This window comes from Acipenser ruthenus, chromosome 2, assembly GCF_902713425.1.
Source record: "Acipenser ruthenus chromosome 2, fAciRut3.2 maternal haplotype, whole genome shotgun sequence".
Taxonomy (NCBI): Eukaryota; Metazoa; Chordata; class Actinopteri; order Acipenseriformes; family Acipenseridae; genus Acipenser; species Acipenser ruthenus.
This window is the reverse complement of record NC_081190.1, coordinates 95,190,890-95,212,967: the sequence shown is the minus strand read 5'-3', so window position 1 is coordinate 95,212,967 and position 22,078 is coordinate 95,190,890. Positions and strand designations below refer to the sequence as shown.

The window sequence follows — 22,078 nt, the reverse complement described above, 5'->3', positions numbered from 1 at the left end:
GCCTTTTACAATCATGGTATCATAACAGATTGGAATATGTGAAAAATTCAGCTTCCTGTGTTCTCACATTTTAATACCCTTCAGTGTGAATGATGTGGCTTCAAGCGTGCATTTGCATGCCTCTTAGAATATGGAATGATTCTCAGAATCCAAAATTGCAATCTGCCATGAATATTATATTCACTCACCCTGTACTTTACTGGCTTTTTTTTTTCTTTTCTTGGAGGGCTCTTATGATTGCAGTTTTAAAAACAGTAGTTTCCATATTTTTCAAGTAATCTTTATAGGTTCACTCCTCCCCACACCCCCTCAGTCATCTCATTCATCACTTTGTTGCTTTCACTGTTCAGATGACTTACATTTTTTTTAAGCCAGTGCAGTATAATTTAAATATGGGAAATTCTTTACTGAAACCTCACAAAAAGATTTTTTTATAATAAAACCATTTTCAATTTAATTAAAAAAAAACAACAAAAAAAATAACCATACAGGTTTAGTAGATTATAATGCAACAGCAAACTACAGCACCATATAACAGTACTACCATAACATATCATCACAGACTGTTTGATTGTGGGTACAAACATAATCAGTAAAGGAAAAAATGATAGACAATTATAGTGTCAAGTGCTTTTACACATTAGTTATTTCACACAATATAAAAAATAATTCTTAAGTCTATGTTTAGAAAACTTCATAAATGATTAATGTATATAGTCTCTGTTTATCAATCATTTATATTAGAAATGGGTAGAATCTTGAATCACAGCCTGATTTAAATACTATCATATGTGATTGTTCATTTGTAATATTAATTAAAACGAGGAGGTCTTTATATTAACCAAGCAATAATTTCCAGTAATGACTATTGTTATCAGCTATTACTAATGCAGCCAAATAAACTATGTACGTCATATAATTTCATGCAGATTTTAACTTTGTGTATGTTTTTTTTTTAATAATTTCTTTATTAATATTGGTAACTGTGTAATTACCATACCTGATGTAATCAATTGTGTTAGAATTACTTGGTAACTATTGTAATTGTAACTACTTAGTAATTGGTGTTAAAATGGAAGGAAGTGCCATCGCCAGATACCTGTAGCAGTAGTACCCATGTAATAATTACAACGTTATACCACATAGTCCAATGATTGATTTGCAACCAATTCAATAGGTAGCAGTCATGTGTCCCTGCTTCTAAAGCTGAAGCAGTCTGTTTTGGGTACATATAATTCATGCAAAATACAGCAGAACCCAGTCCGATGCAGAGTTCATCACCGGGACAGTGTAGAAGCGGTGATAAATTCAGCTCCCAGAAAAAAAAACCAAAAAAAAACACATGAACCAAGAGCATTTTAAGAGACCACTAACACCCTCAGTGTAAGTGTCCTTTTTGTGAAGCTGCTGGCAGAATACAACTTTATAGGTTCATGCTGTCTAGCTAGCATTCATACAGCTATGGTCAAACGTTTTTTATCACTAGAATTTTATGATTGAGACATCATTTAAAAAAAAAATATGAACATAATTTTAGATTTTTTTTATCTAACATCATGTAATAAAAGAAAATATAAAATGATATTGCAAAAGTCTATCGGAAGCCATAATAGTAGTACAAATCTTAAAATTGTTGTCAGTTTTCCGTAAAGTATATGGAAAACTACAAAGCGGAATGTAATTCAATATGTTAACGTAACATTATTCAATAGGTTTCATTAGACTTTATGAAACAAAATTAGTTAAATCTATGTAGAGAGTGATGCAAAACTTTTGACCATAGCTGTACAACTCGGGTCACATGAAATTTCAATTATATACCCACTGTCAAATCAACCTTTATTTTGCAGATTACATTAATATGCACTGATTACTTCAATATCAAGAGATTTTGGGGTCTATTTTAATCTAAACAGCATCAGGTCTGAATACAGTATAACCACCCTTCAATTCCTCCTTGTGTTTTTCCTCCAGAGGTAATTTATTAGCCCCTCATTAACTTGACAAAATACAATACAGCCAACGATGGCACTAGAGCAGGTTTACAGGTTTCTGGGCAGCAGTATTTAGATCTTGTTAAATTAGACCCCATAAATACAAACAATGCAATGTATTAGTGATTGTCATATTATACGAAAATGTAAGTGTCAATTTATACAGGTGGCACCGCTTTATCAGGACACCTTGGGAGAAGTAAAAAGATCCCGAATAAGCGGCTGTCCCAATTAAACAAGAGGCATTTGAGACGACCTTAGTCACGCTTTTTTGTTTCTAAATGAAAAGAAAAAGAATAAAATCATATCACATTATGATTACATGCTAAATACATGATTTAAAATGAGTCAATTTTTTTTGTTTTTATTCCTAAACAAAATGAATTGCTGTTTTTTATTTCTACATGAAATGAAAAAGAATGACATCACATCTTATCACAAGGCGAGGCACCTGCGATGTTGACATGCCAATTTTCTTTGCAACAGCAGCCTGAGAAACCACAGGAACTCAAGAGTTCAATGTGGTTTTAAGCAATTTACGCTAGTCTCAGCGTAATCACGTACTCACTTCACTGTGTTAGGAGAACCTGTCTTGCTCTGAAAAGCGATCTCTGTTAATCATTTGAAAAATACTGTATCCCAATTAAACTAAGTGACTTTCCAATTAAACAACATAAATAACATTGGGAAGAACCAACTCCCAGAGTTGTATCCCATTTAAGCTGAAATTCCGATTATCAGTACCCTGATTAGGCGGCACCGACTGTACTAAAATGATTACTTGATGATTTTAGTAATTTGTGCACACTTTCCACTGTAAAAATCCCTTACCTATACCATTCAAGATGTACATTAAAATGTAAAAAGATAAGTCCCAATGACTGTATGTCAGTATATGGGACTGAATGTCATTGGGGCATTATAGAAATAAATAGTTTATTGTACTGGGCAGAAAACTTTAAGTAATATTGACCGATTTTGTCTAGAAATTGGATTTATTTTAACTGTAGAAGGGATCCTGAAGTACTGTATTTTGTTACTGAACCCATTCCTACAGTTTGGTACTGGCTGAAGAAGTGTAAATGAGAATAAGTACTTCTAATTCTCTTGTTCTGTATGTATTCACACAATACAGAAATGATATTTGAAACTTGCGGGATCTTTTCATATTGTAGACTGTAAAAAAAAACTTAAATGATGCACATGAGGACATGTGTTATACAAGAATGAACAACTGTGAAAGGGGTTGATAGATTACTATATGAAACAGAGAATGAGCTGTAAATCACTCAGATTCAGCTCAAACAACAGCATACCATAGCAAGTATTTGTCTCAGGCCCTATTGCTGTGCGATGTTATGATGTTTTTCAACCCCAAAATATTAATTGTGTGTTATTATTATATTAGATTTTTGCTGAGTGTAAAAACCAACAAACCTTGTCTCACATTTTCCAGTTCGATCTTCTTGATTATCACATACAGTAGAATGATATACATCTGCTTGTACAAATATTGACCCTGTGCCTTTTGTTTGTCATTTTTACTAATTGCCCAATTTACAGTATAAGTTTAACATTTTCAATACCTAGTCCCCACCCTTCAATATAGTTTTATTAGACCTATTAAATTGTGTATATTCTGCATTACTTTAATGTTATTAATTAAATACTGATAATTAAATTATCAACACGCACGCATGTACACACACACGCACACGCACACGCACACACACAAATCCACAGATGTAATAAAGGAATTTGTTTTGTAAGGGGTTACAAATCCTATACTAGCCATTGAAACAGGTTGAGTGGTGGTTGATGCATACACTGAAGTGGTTTTAGAGTAATTCCTCTGTTGTTTACTGGAGTAACCAGTTGTGTGTTTGGAATGCAGGATGCCAAGTAGTGCTGCAGCATTGCACCCAATAATTCAGTGTTAAAACAGACCCTACACACAACAGTTGAAAGCTGGGTTGCTTTATCTTCTGTTGCTGATATAAAAACACTAGAGCGCAGCCTACACTGTTTCTTACTGCCACCAGTTCTAATATGTAACGTATTAATACATCAACCAAAACAGAGACACAAAACACACAAACAACCCTTTATATATCTTTGCAGTACAACATGTGCAAAATCGCATGATAATTAAAGCATTGAGAAAATCCATAAGCAACATTGCTCTATAGCTTTGCTATTGGTTCTGAATTTATGTGTGCCTTTTTCTAGCATTAGGCAAAATAGATTTTAAGCCCAGATAACAAGATGTAATATCCATTATCTGCCTTCATTGATTGCACTGTTTTGTTTTGTTTTCTCTTGCCGTGAGGAGGCAGCTTATATTAGCGTAAACCTGATTATGTGACACAATCATGACATTACTAAATTTCAAGATGAGCATCTTCGCTTTTGTAGATTACATGCTCTTCTGTTTGAGGTGTAATTGGGAGGAAATTGATTCACCACTTGTTCTTTAAATTATGTACTCAATTCATTATATGGGTACATCTCATTTCATTTACAAAGATAAGTAGAATATCAAAATGTGATGCACTATATCCCCCCAACATTTTTAGATTGTAGTTGCACATATGGCAATGTATTGCAGTTAAAAAGGCTTAAATCAAGGGCAGTAAGAAAGTAATTTACCAGCCTTCCATTTCAAAGGCAGTATTTCATAATGGTGGAAATAATAGGTGCTCATATATGTTAAAAACTTCTAAAGACTAGGATACTGTAAATAACATTTTATTTAAACATTTTAGTTTACAAAAGAAATAGGATAGCTTGCATCTTTGTTGACTTATGCATGTCTGCTTAACAGATTTTACACAGAAGGGTTACCATAATAACAATTCTGATCAGCTGTCCGTTGATGTTCAAATATCCTGAAGTTGAAAGACACATTAAAGCTCAAATATTCATTTTTGTTTTGTGGGAAACCAACAAACAAACAAACAAACTGCACAGCCCCACTCACGTCAAGTCAACAGGTCACTCAGAAGCTGTTTTGGGAACAGTAAATCCATAATCAGTCTCTGTTGGTCCTACGCAGTGCAGTGCAAAGTATGTTCATTTTAATTCCAGCATCGCGTCACACTTCACACTCTCTTGATGGCTGCTGGTGACAGGAGCAAGATCCGTACTCATTAATGATGACCAGAGCACCCTCGATGTGGTTTGGTTTGTAATCTACATAGTACTCCTGGGCAGACGTGGCAGCCATTTGCTGCATGGTCTGTTTCTGCTTCTGCTTGCGGCGTTGTGTGGTGAAGCATTGCCTCAGGTGTCGCAGGCTGGCAGGAAAGCACTTCCAGGAAACATACAACATCAACACAATAATGAGGAAGGAGAAAATGAGCGCCATTGTCCCTGTGACCACCTTATGGATGTGCATAGTGTTTTCAAGATTCTCATTAACCATTGTCACTGTAAATGAATTAGTCACCAGTTCCCCTTCTATATCCTGCACGTTGTAAGGTGTTATGGTGGGTCCTCCATCACTATAAACATCTTCCTTGTCCTTGGTTGCTGTGTATGTATCTGTATAGGCTATGGCATCTATTGGATCTTCACAGAGCTGGAATGCATAGACAGCATCTAGAACATCCTCACCCTGTGTGTACTCAGGGGTAGCACACAGTAAAGTATTATCATGCTGGCCCTGGAAGTTGCTTAGCCAGGATGCCAGGGAACAAACATTCCTGCCACAGTCCCATATGTTCCCAGACAGGCTGATGCTGGTGAGGGATGTCCAGGAATCTAAGATTCTTTGATCAATGTAGGTTAGCCTGTTGGAATCCAGTTGCAGGGATTTTAGGTTAGGCACAGCTTCAAAAACGTGAGGTTCAATATATTCAATCTTGTTCCCTGAAAAGTCAATTTTTTCTAGAAAATTCCATGTCCAGTCTAGCGTGTTAACCACGATGGTTGCTTTATTTCTATGCATGTAGAGGGCTCTCAGGGAGATAAGTCTGGGGAAGTGGGCGAGGTTGACTTTCACCAGTTCATTGTGCTCAAGGTGCAGCTCAGTAAGCTTAAACAATCCTGCAAAAGAGTTCCGAGCCAGGCTTTGCAGCTGGTTGTAGCTTAAATCTAGAAACTGCATGCTACGGCAATCTTGGAAAATCCTCACTGGCACAAACTTGAGTGTGTTATACCGCAAGTGTAAAGTGGTTAGCTTCCTAAGGCCATGGAAAAGGTCTGGCTCCAATACCTGTAGGTTATTGTAAGATAAATCCACATTACGCAGGTTGGGCATGGGGCTGAAAGTGGTGTTGGGGAGGGTCTCAATCTTGTTAGAGCTGAGAATGAGCTCTTTCACCCTGCGCAGCCTCTGGAAAGCATTCTCCTCCACAGTGAAGATGCGATTGTGATCCAGATAGAGCCATGTCAGCTGCATTAACCCCACAAAGTGTCCGTCACGCAGCTCTGAAAGGCTGTTGTACCGCAGAGACAAGCCCATGATACCCGAGAGGTTGCGAGGTATCTCTGTCAGATTCAAAGACTCGCAGTATAATAGCCTGCCATCGCACCGGCACAGCTTCGGACACACACTCTCCACAACTGGAAACATTTTTAAAAAGATGCCCAGTGTGCACAGTATCAATCCTGGGGGCTTTCTTAGCAGCCACTTTAGGTAGAAACCAATAAAAAGGAAATCCATTAGCATGAATATTCCTAGATATAGCAGAGAAAAAGTCCATTGAATCTTTGAAATTCTACATCATTTTTATAAACTCCCATCCAAAATGCTTTCTGTTTTTCGGCAAGGAGGAGTCCTGCCACAACAACACAATTAAAGAATGAATAGTAATAAAAGGCAAATTACTTTGTTCATGTCAGATACCAGAGAGAAAGAGGAGAGGACATAAAAAGCTTTCTTCATGAACCAATTGTATATGAAAGGATTTCTTACTCACCCATTCCAGAGACACAAGCTCTATTCAGCTGCTCTCTTTGTGGGTCTAATTATGTGCGAATCTGAAAAAGACCCCACTGTGGTACAAATTCAGTCCCCTTTTCAGTTCACACACAAATCTGGCAAGAGTACAATGTCTTAGTTCTCTTCAGTTGAAAGAGCCAGAAAGAGGATTCCAAGTAGGTTTCAGCTGACTTGTAGAAACTGCAAGTTTCCCTGGTTGTATGCATGAGCTTTATCCTCTCTCTCCTGTCTCTATGCAGTGAACGCTGTGATGATCAGAGGGGGGGAAAAAGTCCTCAAAACTCTTTTTGCGAATGACTCCTCACAAATTACTGTCCATCACTTGCAGTGACCAGTGACCAGGGCGACCTTAAATCCTCGGAGACAGCTCGCTATTCATTCAGTGACTGGCTGTGAATGCAGCGAGGATTCCTTCTTTTCTTTTCTTTTTTGTGTTTCAGCCCCGTTCTACATTTTTTATTCTTTCTAATAGCTTATTCACTTTACTGGGAGGTGATGCTGAGAAGCAAAGCCGGCTTCTTGAAATAAAGGCTCTCCTCCCTTTACAGCAGAGTTGTGCGCTGGCAGTGCATGCAGAAGCACCTTGTGTTCACTGAGTGTCGTAAGCCACTCACGATTCAGGCAGGGCTGCTGTGTGCTCTTTCTCTCTCTCTCTCACTCCCACTCGCTCTTTCTCTCCCCCTCAGACATTGGCAGATTGGAAAGGGGTTGGGCATAAAACCTTGGTTTTAATGAAGCAGTGAGCTAATGCATGCTATTTTTTAATGAAATCAAACATGTTATCTCCCTTCTCCATTCTTGCAGTTAGAATACTGTTTCCTCATTTAGCTGGAAGTTTTAAATGCATTGGTTGTCCTATACAGCAATCTATATATATATATATATATGTATTTAACCTTTGATACGTGTAAAAAATAGCTTGTCTTTAAATTATAGAGCAAACCTAATGCCTAAATATTGATGTACTTAATGTGTGCTAGAGAAACATTTTGAATTAACTTTTGAATCCGTTATCATAGCTACAGCAAGGTACCCTAGAGGCACTGCATCAGTTGTAGACACAGTTTAAAGTCTTTTTAAGGCTGGTGCAGACATAAAAGCCACATTCTAAATTACTCTGTTTAAGACATTGTTTTCCTTATGCAAACACATTTAGTACTGTTAAAAAAAAACTATTACTAGAGTATGGGTGGCTTACAGATATGGCAGGAAATGCTATGCATCACCCAGTAATGACACTTAGCAGATAGCAACAGTAGAGCGAGGTAACGAGAATATCATAGTTGACACTTTCCATCCATATATATATATATATATATATATATATATATATATATATATACATACTGTATATATATACATACACTACCGGTTCCAGTTTTTATTGAAATTTACGTAGTTTAATGTCTCAATGTACTCTGAAATTATAGCATAGAACAAATAAACAATTGGACATAAAAAAAGAAATCATGGAATCGTTTTGTTTAACAAAATTTAATCTAAATTTTTGACTCATCAAAGTAGCCACCTTTTGCAGATATAACAGCCGAAAACACTGGCATTCTTTCTACAATGGAAATCAAATATTGTTCGGAAAGTTCTTCCCAACACTGTTGCAGAAGTTCCCACAAATGTGTTGCACTTGTAGGTTGCTTTGCTTTCACCCTTCTGTCCAGTTCATCCCAAACCAGCTTGATGGGGTTTAAGTCTGGAGACTGTGCTGGCCATTCCATGATTTGAAACCTACCGTCTTGTTCTTTTCTTCTAAGGTACAGTACTGTGCAAAAGTTTTAGGCAGGTGTGAAAAAATGCTGGAAAGTAAGAATGCTTTCAAAAATAGGCATGTTAATAGTTTATATTTATCAAATAACAAAATGCAAAGTGAGTGAACAGAAGAAAAATCTACATCAAATCAATATTTGGTGTGACCACCCTTTGCCTTCAAAACAGCATTCTTCTACGTACACTTGCACACAGTTTTTGAAGGAACTTGGCAGGTAGGTTGGCCCAAACATCTTGGAGAACTAACCACAGTTCATCTGTGGATTTAGGCAGCCTCAGTTGCTTCTCTCTCTTCATGTAATCCCAGACAGACTCGATGATGTTGAGATCAGGGCTCTGTGGGGGCCATTATTATTATTATTTTATTATTATTTATTTCTTAGCAGACGCCCTTATCCAGGGCGACTTACAATCGTAAGCAAATACATTTCAAGTGTTACAATACAAGTAATACAATAAGAGCAAGAAATACAATAACTTTTGTTCAAGCAAAGTACAAGTGTGACAAACCACAATTCAGTAATACAGCAGATAATAGTGATAGTTACATCAGGATATGATTAAATAGTGATAGTTACATCAGGATGTGATTAAATACAAAGTACTACAGGTTAAACACTTGGCAGATTACAGTATTCTGAAGTACAGGATTAAATGCAGTAAAATAGGGGCAGATAAGAGCAAAATAAAGCACATTTACATGAAGGGTGATAGTGTCCCAGGATACAAACAGAGGAGTTCTACAGGTGCTCTTTGAAGAGGTGAGTCTTGAGGAGGCGCCAGAATGTGGTCAGGGACTGGGCAGTCCTGACATCTGTAGGAAGGTCATTCCACCACTGCGGAGCAAGGGTGGAGAAGGAGCGGGCTCTGGAGGCAGGGGAGCGTAGCGGAGGTAGAGCTAGTCTTCTAGTGCAGGCGGAGCGGAGAGGTCGAGTGGGGGTGTAGGGAGAGATGAGGGTCTGGAGGTAGCTGGGTGCAGTCTGGTCAAGGCATCTGTAGGCTAGTACAAGAGTCTTGAACTGGATGCGAGCGGTGATCGGGAGCCAGTGGAGCGAGCGGAGTAGTGGAGTAGCGTGGGCGAAGTGAGGCAGAGAGAACACCAGGCAGGCAGCAGAGTTCTGGATGAGCTGGAGCGGACGGGTGGCGGACGCAGGGAGGCCAGCCAGGAGGGAGTTGCAGTAGTCTAGGCGGGAGAGTACCAGGGCCTGGACCAGGAGCTGGGTAGCATAGTTGGTGAGGAAGGGTCGGATTCTTCGGATGTTGCTCAGGAAGAATCGGCAAGTGCGTGCCAGAGTGGAGATGTGCTGGGAATAAGAGAGGCAGGGGTCCAGGGTGACTCCAAGGTTCTTAGCTGAGGAAGAGGGAGAGAGTGTGGTAGATTCCATCACTTCCAGGACTCCTTGTTTTTCTTTATGCTGAAGATAGTTCTTAATGACTTTCGCTGTATGTTTGGGGTCGTTGTCATGCTGCAGAATAAATTTGGGGCCAATCAGATGCCTCCCTGATGGTATTGCATGATGGATAAGTATCTGCCTGTACTTCTCAGCATTGAGGAGACCATTAATTCTGACCGAATCCCCAACTCCATTTGCAGAAATGCAGCCCCAAACTTGCAAGGAACCTCCACCATGCTTCACTGCTGCCTGCAGACACTCATTCGTGTACTGCTCTCCAGCCCTTCGGCAAACAAACTGCCTTCTGCTACAGCCAAATATTTCAAATTTTGACTCATCAGTCCAGAGCACCTGCTGCCATTTTTCTGCACCCCAGTTCCTGTGTTTTCGTGCATAGTTGAGTCGCTTGGCCTTGTTTCCACGTCGGAGGTATGGCTTTTTGGCCGCAAGTCTTCCATGAAGGCCACTTCTGACCAGACTTCTCTGGACAGTAGATGGGTGTACCAGGGTCCCACTGTTTTCTGCCAATTCTGAGCTGATGGCACTGCTGGACATCTTACGATTGTGAAGGGAACTAAGCATGATGTGTCTTTCATCTGCTGCAGTAAGTTTCCTTGGCCGACCACTGCGTCTACGGTCCTCAACGTTGCCCGTTTCTTTGTGCTTCTTCAAAAGAGCTTGGACAGCACATCTGGAAACCCCTGTCTGCCTTGAAATTTCTGCCTGGGAGAGACCTTGCTGATGCAGTATAACTACCTTGTGTCTTGTTGCTGTGCTCAGTCTTGCCATGGTGTATGACTTTTGACAGTAAACTGTCTTCAGCAACCTCACCTTGTTAGCTGAGTTTGGCTGTTCCTCACCCAGTTTTATTCCTCCTACACAGCTGTTTCTGTTTCAGTTAATGATTGTGTTTCAACCTACATATTGAATTGATGATCATTAGCACCTGTTTGGTATAATTGTTTAATCATACACCTGACTATATGCCTACACACCAAATATGGATTTGATTTAGATTTTTCTTCTGTTCACTCACTTTGCATTTAGTTAATTGATAAATATAATCTATTAACATGTCTATTTTTGAAAGCATTCTTACTTTACAGCATTTTTTCACACCTGCCTAAAACTTTTGCACAGTACTGTAGTTCTGACATAGCCTGGAGGTATGTTTTGGGTCATTATCTTGCTGTAGGATGAACCCCTGACCAAATAGGCGTATACCAGAGGGTATTGCATGGCGCTGCAAAATGCTGTGGTAGCAGTTTTGGTTCAGGGTGTCACTCACTCTGTGCAAGTCGCCGACTCTGGATCCAGCAAAAGAGCCCCAGACCATCACGCTTCCTCCTCCATGTTTGACAGTTGGTGTCACACACCGAGGAACCATCCTTTCGCCTACTCGACGGCGTACAAAAACCCTGCGTGATGAACCGAAGATTTCAAATTTTGATTCATCGGTCCATAAGACCTTCTTCCAGTCTTCAGTAGTCCACTGGCGGTGCTTCATGGCCCAGGCACGCCTCTTTTTCTTATTTTGCCATCTTAGCAATGGCTTTCTTACTGCCACTCAACCTGTCAAACCTGCAGCTCGAAGTCTTCTCTTCACAGTTGAAACTGAGACTTGCTTACTTCGACCAGTGTTAAGCTGTGCTTGAAGCTGTTGTCCTGTGAGCCGCCTATCACGCAAGCTGTTGACTCTCAGAAACTTGTCTTGTGATTCTGTTGTGGCTTTGGGTCTGCCAGACCTCTTCCTGTCAGAGTTTCCTCCAGTTTCCAAGTGCCTTTTGATGGTGTAGGAAACTGTACTCACTGACACCTTGGCTTTCTTTGCAATTTCTCTAAAGGAAAGACCTACACTTTTAAGGGTTGTAATGGTCTGTCTGTCTTCCTTTGTTAATTGCCTTTTTCTCGCCATTATGCGAGAAATATACTACTTCCTGCAGTACAATACTGTCCAAATAATGCTTAAGAGGGTGTAGTAACACAGTCTGTCCCAACACTGCCTTTATACAGACAGAGGGTTTGTAAGTAATCAACAAAAGTTGGGACACCTGTAGGAATTGTTAGCATCAACTTTCAAGGCTTAATTTACTTCCATTGCTGCAGAACAGCTGTAAGTTGTTAACCCATTACTTGTTCCCTGAAAAAGGCCTTTTTGTATAACTCTGAAATGTACATTATTTTTTTAGTTTTTGGTAACCTAAACTTTTTTTTTTAACCTCTGGCAGTTTACCACTTACCTTTGTACCATTTCAGGTTATTCACTGGTCTTGAACTGCTTAAATTTCAATAAAAACTGGAAAAATGGGGGTGTTCTAAAACTTTTGACCGGTAGTGGATATATTTATTTATATATATATATATATATATATATATATATATATATATATATTATAGATATATATATATATCATCTTCAGTCTTTTTCAATCCACTGCTGGATGAAGGCCTCCCCAAGATTCCTCCACTAAAGTCTGTCTGCTGCGTCCCTCATCCATGTTGCTCCAGCTTGTTTCCTAATTTCATCTTGCCATCTTCCTGGAGGTCTTCTTCTTGGTCGCTTTATATCTCCTTGGTCCAGCAATGGTCTGTTCTTCTTGCTACATGTCTGGCCCACTGCCATTTCCTTTTTTTCGCTCTTATAATAACATGCGCTCTTATCTATTCCTTCCTTTTCTTGTTATTCCCAGTATGCAGCTTTCCATACTCCATTGAGTCGTTTGTAATTTTTGAGTCATTTTTGCATTGAGGGTCCAGGTTTCGCATCCATAAGTTAGCACTGGCAGCACACATTGGTCGAAGACTTTTCTCTTGAGGCATAAGGGTAGTTTCCCTTTCAGAACCATGCTTAATCTTCCAAAGGCACTCCAGCCCATTTTTGCTCTTCTGTTTATTTTGCACATTTGGTTCTCCGTTGCCAAAACTAACTGTCCAAACTATACATAGTTACTGACTTCTTCAAGCTTGATCCCATTGACTTCAATTGCCTGTGGAGTGGTATATTTATTGAACATGACTTGAGTCTTCATCTGGTTAATTTTCAAGCCCGCTTTGATGCTAGCCTTGTGTAGTTCTTGTGTTCTTGTCTGTAATTCTTCTAGGCATGTTGTAAATATGTGGATGTCGTCAGCAAATCGTAGGTGATTCAAATAGGCTTCATGGATCTTCAGCCCTTTATTTTCCCAGCCTAGTGTTTTGAAAATGTCTTCTAGAGTGGCTGTGAAGAACTTTGGGGAAATTGTATCTCCTTTTTTAATCTTGATTTTGTTTTTATGGAGTCTTACTGTGGATGTTGCATTCTTGTATATGGTATAATTGCCCATATATATATATATATATATATATATATATATATATATATATATATATATATATATATATTGTGAGACAGCAGGGAGGGGGTTAAAGCCTCTCTGCAGAAAAAACATGTGCGGAATGCACATTTGTATTGTTTAATTGTTTTGTTAATTGTCTTTTGTTAATTGTTTTATTATTAATCATTACCTGCACCTGGCTACTATTGAAAATTGGAGCCAGGTGCAGGGTTTAAAAGGAGAGCAGTCAGTCTGCTCTGGGTGGCTGCTGAAGAGGGTAGAAGCCCGACTGTGCTGGTGTGTGGGTACAGCCATAAAATTAAGGAAAAAAAAGGTAGAGTGAAGCCTTTGTTTTGTGTGTGCTGTGCTGTTCTGTTTATTTTTAGTTACAGGTAAACAGCTTAGCTGTCCTGTCTTTTAGTTTAGGTTCCTGTTTTGTTTTAGTTATTGCTCAAAGAAGAGCTAGGTGTTTGTTTTGTTTATTTATTTATTTTTTTTGTCTCATTAAAAATAGCGCAACCACGCTAAAAAAAACAATTTCTGTGTGTTGGGTCAGTGTTTTAAAGGGGCAACGAACCGCGGTGAGTGCGATTCTATTACAATATATATATATATATATATATATATATATATATAATTTATTTTATAGCTCAAAGAGCCAGCTGCTCAACATTTCGATATGTTGTACATATTGTACATACTGTGTATATTAAAGTTGCTGTCACATTTTCTGGATAAAAACCCCACTGTTGAAGGATTATGCATGGTACAAATGAGTTCAAAGAGCCAACTTCCCAATACAACCAGTTTATTCACAAATAACTATGTAAACTTTAAATTGCTCCTGTTCGCACGCGTTGTAACCAATCAACATGAAACTTGGCAGGTATCATCCCGTGTAGATTACAGTTCAGATGCAAAAAAAAAAAAATTGTGTTCCTGCGTCAACCAAGATGGCGGCCTGACGCATTATTAGGAAAAACCTTTCAAAATCTTCTTGGGAATTCAAATAAGGAAAAATTGTGCTCTTTTGTAAAACTACCAGAAATATTTTAATTGTATTTTCAATTGGTGTATATATATACAGTGCCTTGCAAAAGTATTCAGACCCCTGACCAATTCTCTCATATTACTGAATTACAAATGGTACATTGAAATGTCGTTCTGTTTGATATTTTATTTTAAAACACTGAAACTCAAAATCAATTATTGTAAGGTGACATTGGTTTTATGTTGGGAAATATTTTTAAGAAATAAAAAAATGAAATATCTTGCTTGCATAAGTATTCAACCCCTGTCCTGTGGAAGCTCCCAGTTTACACCGTTTACAATTACCTTACCATTGGCCTCCACCTGTGAACCATTAAAGTTGCTGTCACATTTTCTGGATAAAAACCCCACTGTTGAAGGATCATTGGTCAGGCTGTGAATCTGAAGGAAAATGAAGACCAAAGAGCATTCTATAGAAGTTAGAGATAAAGTAATATAAATGCATAGATTAGGGAAAGGGTACAAAATAATATCCAAGTGTTTGGATATCCCAGTGAGTACAGTTGGGTCAATAATCAGGAAGTGAAAGCTGCATCACACCACCCAGGCACTGCCAAGAAAAGGCCGTCCCTCAAAACTCAGCGCTCAAACAAGAAGGAGACTTGTGAGAGAAGCCACAGAGAGGCCAACAATCACTTTGAAGGAGCTACAGAGTTCAGTGGCTGGGAGTGGAGTAATGGTGCACCAGTCAACCATATCAAGAGCTCTGCATAACACTGGCCTGTATGGGAGGGTGGCAAGAAAGAAGCCGTTAGTCAAAAAGTACCATATGAAAGCACGTCTGGAGTTCGCCAGAAAGCATGAGAGTGACCCAGCTGTGATGTGGGAAAAGGTTTTGTGGTCAGATGAGACCAAGATAGAGCTTTTTGGCCAATACTCAAAGCGCTATGTGTGGTGCAAACCTAACACTGCCCATGCCTCAAGACACACCATCCCTACAGTGAAGTATGGTGGTGGCAGCATCATGCTGTGGGAATGCTTCTCATCAGCAGAGACTGGGCATCTTGTTAAAATTGAAGGAAGAATGGATGAAGCAAAATACAGGGAAATACTGCAAGAGAACCTGCTTCGGTCCGCTAAAAAAACTGAAGCTTGGGAGGAAATTCACCTTTCAGCAGGACAATCACCCCAAGCACAAGACCAAAGCAACATTGGAGTGGCTCAAGAACAAAAAGGTGAATGTCCTACAGTGGCCCAGTCAAAGTCCTGATCTCAATCCCATTGAGAATCTGTGGCACTATTTGAAAATTGCGGTCCACAAGCGGCGTCCAACCAACCTGAACAACCTGGAGCAAATCTGTCAAGAAGAATGGGCCAAAATCACTCCGACACTGTGCAAAGCTGGTACATACTTACCCCAAAAGACTTAAAGCTGTTATTGCAGCGAAAGGTGGCTCTACCAAATATTAATGTGTGGGGGTTGAATACTTATGCAAACAAGATATTTCAGTTTTTTATTTTTCTTAAAAATATTTCCCAACATAAAACCAATGTCACCTGATTTGATTTTGATTTTGAGTTTCAGTATTTTAAAATAAAATATCAAACAGAATGAAATTTCAATGTACCATTTGTAATTCAGTAATACGAGAGAATTGGTCAGGGGTCTGAATACTTTTGCAAGGCACTGTATATATACAGTATATTTAAATGTAGTTATTTAAATGTATTATTTTTCATTATTGCTGTACCAATGTGGACAAATTAAATAATTCAGCTAGTGAGTTTGATTTCTCCTTGTCAAACCAAACCTTGCCCTTTTACTGTTGTCTCTAATTTCCAAGAGCATTGAACTATGACACAGCGTTATATGAACAGAACACATATTTTTCCTTTTTAAAGGCCATATATCCAGTAATGTTAAAACAGCTCACGAATGGTGCTGTGTGAGCTTTGAATATATTATTCTGTTACTTATTGGCCAGGAGTCTTAAGGTCTAAAATAGCTCTTGCAATAAAATGTTCTGTTACTTTCATTAGAAATATTAAGGAAAGCTATTGAATATGTTGTGTCTGCCATTAGAATATACAAGCATCCCTCTTTAGTCTAGCACTGGGTTTATGAATGAAAGCATATTAAGAAGTAAAGTATGACTCTATTATATTGTACAGTATATTGCTTTTTGTTTAAAATTGAACATGTACATTTCTGCTATTGCTCAATGGATTATGCCATGTGCAATATACTGTATGTGTCCTTTAAAATATGCATGTGAAATTAAAAATAAATTAAACAATTAAAATTCAATACATGCAAAACTTTTTGCCAAGCTACCATTAATTACATAATTGATCTAATGCTAAATAACAGCCTTCATTAAGAAATAGTAAAGCAATACTCTTTGATTTAAATACAATTAGTGGGAGGGCTCCGTGAATCAATACTTCACCAATTTGGGTTACCAATCTTATGTCATTATTTTAATAATTATGTTTAAGATTTGGAGATTAAGATATATGTATCTCATTTGTGGAGAGGTGCTGAATAATTTATATTGGTAAAATCGTGTTAAATCAAAATTTAGCAAACTAATGAAAAGCGTTTACAATTTAAATTTATTTTTAAAGAGGGCTGATTGTATTTCTTTACCAGACTCTCTATAGCTTTAATAGATGGTTTCACCATTAGCTCATCAGTTTTACAATTTTGACTTTTACAAGTTTAGCTGTAGTAGACACACATGTTCCTGATGGACGAAGATTTGGGCCTAATATTCTCCAAAACCCTGTCTGCTTTTCAGATTATACAAATTCCATCACATTCAATGAAAGGGGCTTGAACTACACTGCCATCTTCAGAGTCACATTTTCATTAGAATACGTCAATAGAAAGTTTCAAAACTCTTTTTAAAAATGCATACAGTCAAACCTGCTCATGCGATTACCTTTATTTAGCGACCACCTGGTCTAAGTGACCACTTTAAATTCCTCCCAATGATATTTGTGCTTTTATTTAACTGTATTAAGCGACCACGTGTCTAACGCCACCATCGACCACAATTCTCTTACCCAGCAATGGACTCAAACCTGTATTATGCACCTTTACACATGGCTGTTGTTATAAGAAAAATATGGTTGTAAATGGCACGTCCTAAATTCAAAGGAATATGGTAACCATTTTAGCTGTCTTTTATCAAACAACAGTGCTCTCTTGTAAAGGAAGAGTGAAAATGTGGAGAAACAAAAGCTCCTCCTTAGACAGAATTAAAGTTATTAAACTTGACAGTAAGTGCCAGAAAAACTGATGAAAAATTCAGCACTAGAAAGATGCAGATACAGCATTTTAAAACGGAAAGAACTAAAGCTTGAAGTTTTAGTGTTTTTTTTTTGTTCACGTGACCGTGTTTTGAGCTGATTCAATATCTTAATTAAAATGTTAATTAATAAACAAAGTCACTTCCTGATTCACTTGCTGATTCTGTTTCACCTTCATTATTCGAACACAAGAGCAAAAAATGACATTAATCACTTCCCCCAGATGCTACTTTAACTTGCATTTTGTTCTTGCATTTGCCTGGGAACTAGGTAGCTTCTAGTATGTCTGTTTTGTGTTGTGTTCTTTCCTGCTAATTTAACAGAATGTTCTCATAATACTGTATGTATATATATATATATATATATATATATATATATATATATATATATATATATATATATATATAGTATTTATTGTTTTATATTAACTCATCTAACCGCTCGGCGGAGAGGAAAAACCCTGCCTTTGTGGGAGGAAACTTGGTCCTGGCGGAGAGATGGCCCCCACTCTGGGCATGCTAGCAATACTTGTTGAGTGGAAATAATATCAAGGAGAGAACAGTGAATGTAAGAATCCACTGCTGATGTAGGACTGATTGATTTTAACTTTGGCTGCTGATTGGGGAGTAAGAACGGCTTTAGAATGAGCTGAGACAGTATATTGCAACTGTATGAATTTAGTTGAAAACCAAATCGCTGTATGGAGGAATGGGTGGAGAAAAGTTGAGCTGAGGGAGCCGGACGTCTGAATTGCACGATCTGTAAACGAGAAAGAGCATCAGCAGTGTTATTAGTGATACCTGGAAGTTGCATAATTATAGGGGAAGAGGAACAGCCTTTATTGATATTAACAGTAGATTGATTATCACAAAAGATTAAGATAGATTATTCTGCCAAAATGAGCCCCAAAGACAGGCTGCAACGACAACAGGGAATACTTCAATTAAGCCATGGATTTAAGCTCAGGGGGAGGATTTTTGATTTCTGGGGGCCAGACATCTGATTAAGAGAATACCACAACGATAGAAGAAGCATGCATATGGCGTGAGAGGTCATGGGGGGCAGCATTGAAGTCATCGTAAAACAGAGAAAGGCTGTTCCAGTACTATAGGATCTGCAAGGAACCAATGAGAGAGCGAATGTGTTCCAATTTTTTCGGGAGGCAGTCGGGCTTTAAATCAAATAGTATCCAAAGTTATTCCTAGGAACTCAAGAGTGTGAACTGAACAGATAGTTTTCCCCTCTGAGAGCAGCGGGAGAGGCGAGCGCTGCAGCTGGTGCTGTACTGATGAGGATGCAATGGATACCGGTTCCAAACAAGTGATCCTGTTATCAAGTGCATCAGATACTATAGGAATGGAGGTGGATAGAGGATGAATGAGTTGGTTGATATCGTTAAAAATCTGATAACGCAAATGGATGGATCAGATGAAATTGAAAGCTGAGGGGTTGTATATGCTGAATCGGAGGCGAGTGAAGCTTGCAAAGTAGAGGGGGCGGCATGTGAACTGACTAGTTTGGATCTCTGCTCAGTCTTTTGAGCAGGACAGACAGACTAGTCTGATATGGAATTGCAATATGAAACAAATAAAGCAGCCTGATTTTCACCCTGCTTCAATGGGGAATCCTTTTTGAAAAGGCTTTCAGGAGTTTGTCGATGGTCCAATCCTTGTAAAAAAGTTGCGCTGGAGAATCGTCCTCAGGTTTAATGCGTTTAGCGTGGCGAAGAGAAATGACAGTGGGCACAACTGGATAAGCATGGATTGAAGCAGCAGCATTGTCATATGGAGGAGAAGCAGTATGGGTGGATTTCTTTGAAAGTTTTTTTTTTTTTTTTTCGGTGGATTATTTGTTGAAGGTAGATAGCCAGAAAGAGAGAGCCTCGGGTGAGTAGTCATTTTATACTGATTAAAGTCAAAGTTTTTGTTTTAAGATTGGGTCTGCAAGTCTGCGTGGTAACCCAAACTGAAAAGCAAGATGAAAATTAGAAAGTGGGCTACAGTTTAAATAGGGTGACTGACAGATATTTTAGCGGGATGATACAGGGGAGGAGTTCCGGTTCCAGCCCCCCGAAATACACAAAGGTTCTACTAATTGTTTTGTTTCTTTAAAAAAAAAAAAAAAAAAAAACAGGAATTTGATTTCACATCAAGTTGACAGAACCAGGTAACCTTTAGTGTGCATTCTACATCTGTAAACAAGCAAATTAATGATAATTACAATGTCCTTGCAGTAAAACAAAAAAAGCGATTATTAATATGTGTATTAATAATCAAAAATGATTAATTCGCCTACATCATTTAATAATTGTTCATGTTTGTATCATAACACTAAGGCTTTTTTATTACTCATAAATTATTTGTAAACTCTGTGCTGTTTCTTCCGTATCAGTCAAACAGAGGCCACTCAGGACAGATGATTAATTATAGTCTTATTAAAAATCCATTATTTAAATAAAACATTGAATTAAAGAAGTGCTTCATAAAATGCTTTTACAGCAAAGTTAATGGGCCGCCAAGATCATTGATGCAAGAGGACCATGGTATTTGCAAAATGTTACATGATAGGTTCTTGAACAGAAACACATTTTTAGTATACAAAGGAAAAGTCTTTATCTAACAATTATCAACTGTCATGGTCAGGTATCTCCAGCAGATGGCAACTACTGTAGATTCTTTTCTATCTGTGCATCTCAAGCGAAGCAAGGAAGCATTTCAGAAATGATAAGGAGAAAGGCAAAGGCCATTGTGTTATAATATTGTGATCATGGACAGTGTCTGTTGGGAACAGGGCTGTGGTGACAGGAACACAGTATACAGTAACCTTTAACATTCTTCACAACACAGTGGTTTTGTATTGTGCCTTTCAAGCGCCCAAGTTAAATGTGGATATTGCTTTCCAAGGCCTCATTAAGAAGAAATGTCAGGAGCGATAACAAAAAAATGCCTGTTGGCAACTAAAATATTTTAATTGCACAACTCTACGGTATGTGCATAGTCTCTCTGATGTGTCTTGTTTTTATAGTTAGGTCTCTGAGGAGTTTAGAGAATATTTACCTCAATAATAATCTCCACACAAAAAAGAGGAACTCAATAAAACATCAGCTTCATCGCATCCCCCTTTAGGAGTAGCGGCAGAACTGTCACATGAAATGTCAGCCTACTTTTACAGCATATGGAAAATAAAGCTTCTAAACACTCTTAATAAAGTGACTGTTACCAAGTAAAACATGGATGTTTATGGCTGTAGTTTTAGGCAGTAGATTTTCTTTTTTTTAATATGGTGATTTATATTAATTCTGAGCAACTGAGTTACTTTTAACTTAATCCATCTTTTTAGACAAGCCGCTGGTTAAGCCGCAATAAAAAAAGAAAATAGCCATTATATATGGCATTGTACCAAACAGTTGAAAGAATGAATGGAATATTTGAGATGTTTTGTTCATAGGATAATGGAATAGGCCTCTGCTGATATGAGGAACCTTTTGTATTGTTTCAGAATACACACTTAATCACGCTTGAGAAATATGACCCGAGGGAAGACTATTGTTCCCAAAGCCGCAAGCTGAGGGCATTGCACCCTGGAGGTAACAATAGTCTTCCCTAAGGGCATTTCATTTTCCACTATGAGCTGAGTCTGCAGTACATATGTAATATATTTAATATAAGGTTGGATAGTAAATATGACTTTATATATTTTGTTTAAATATAGCTGATACAGCATAAGAAAAAAAAAAATACAACTTTATTTTGTTTAAATATATCTGATACTGCATAGTAAATAAATATTGACTTATATAGTTTGTTTAAATATAGCTGATACAGCATAAGTAAATAAATAAATAACAGAAAATGTTTTTGAAGTTCATACCATATAGTTAAAGTTTTTCTCTGTCTCCATCTGATTTGCAACTGCTGCATATTCCAGTTTATATCCCAGCCGTTATATTTGTTTTCGTCGAGTTGAATTTGTTTGAATTTTAGAAAGTCAGTGACGTTTTAATCACCATTTTAGTGTCTGGAGCATCTTTCCTTTGTAGTATATTTTTAAATTCATTGTTCAGTGTAAATCGGTATTCAGCCATCTTCTCTTGTGAAGACCGCAGGGAGAAAGGCGTTCCTGTGAAAAGGGGCAGGATTGACAGTGATCTGAACCAATCACATGACAGATGGAGACTATGGACCGGTGGTGTAAGGATGTGAGGGCAATAGTTAAATCTATTTTTCCTCCTATGATGAGGTTTTAACCAATCACAGGCTGGGATTCCCAATGACTGATTCATATATATATTTGTGGGATGGTTCAATGTTATGGAACTAATGCTGTCAGGAAACAAAAGGAATG

At 38.1% G+C, this 22,078-nt stretch overlaps 2 protein-coding genes across 3 annotated transcripts in view; one reads left to right on the top strand and one right to left on the bottom strand.

Moving 5' to 3' along the window:
• Positions 1–22,078, top strand: part of LOC117409054 (catenin alpha-2) — a 520,292-nt gene that overhangs the window by 378,238 nt on the left and 119,976 nt on the right. The window lies entirely within an intron of this gene.
• Positions 370–7,570, bottom strand: LOC117409055 (leucine-rich repeat transmembrane neuronal protein 1-like). The gene has a single exon (XM_034014608.3). The coding sequence runs from the start codon at positions 6,664–6,666 to the stop codon at positions 5,089–5,091; it is 1,578 nt and encodes a 525-aa protein (XP_033870499.1). The 5' UTR covers positions 6,667–7,570; the 3' UTR covers positions 370–5,088.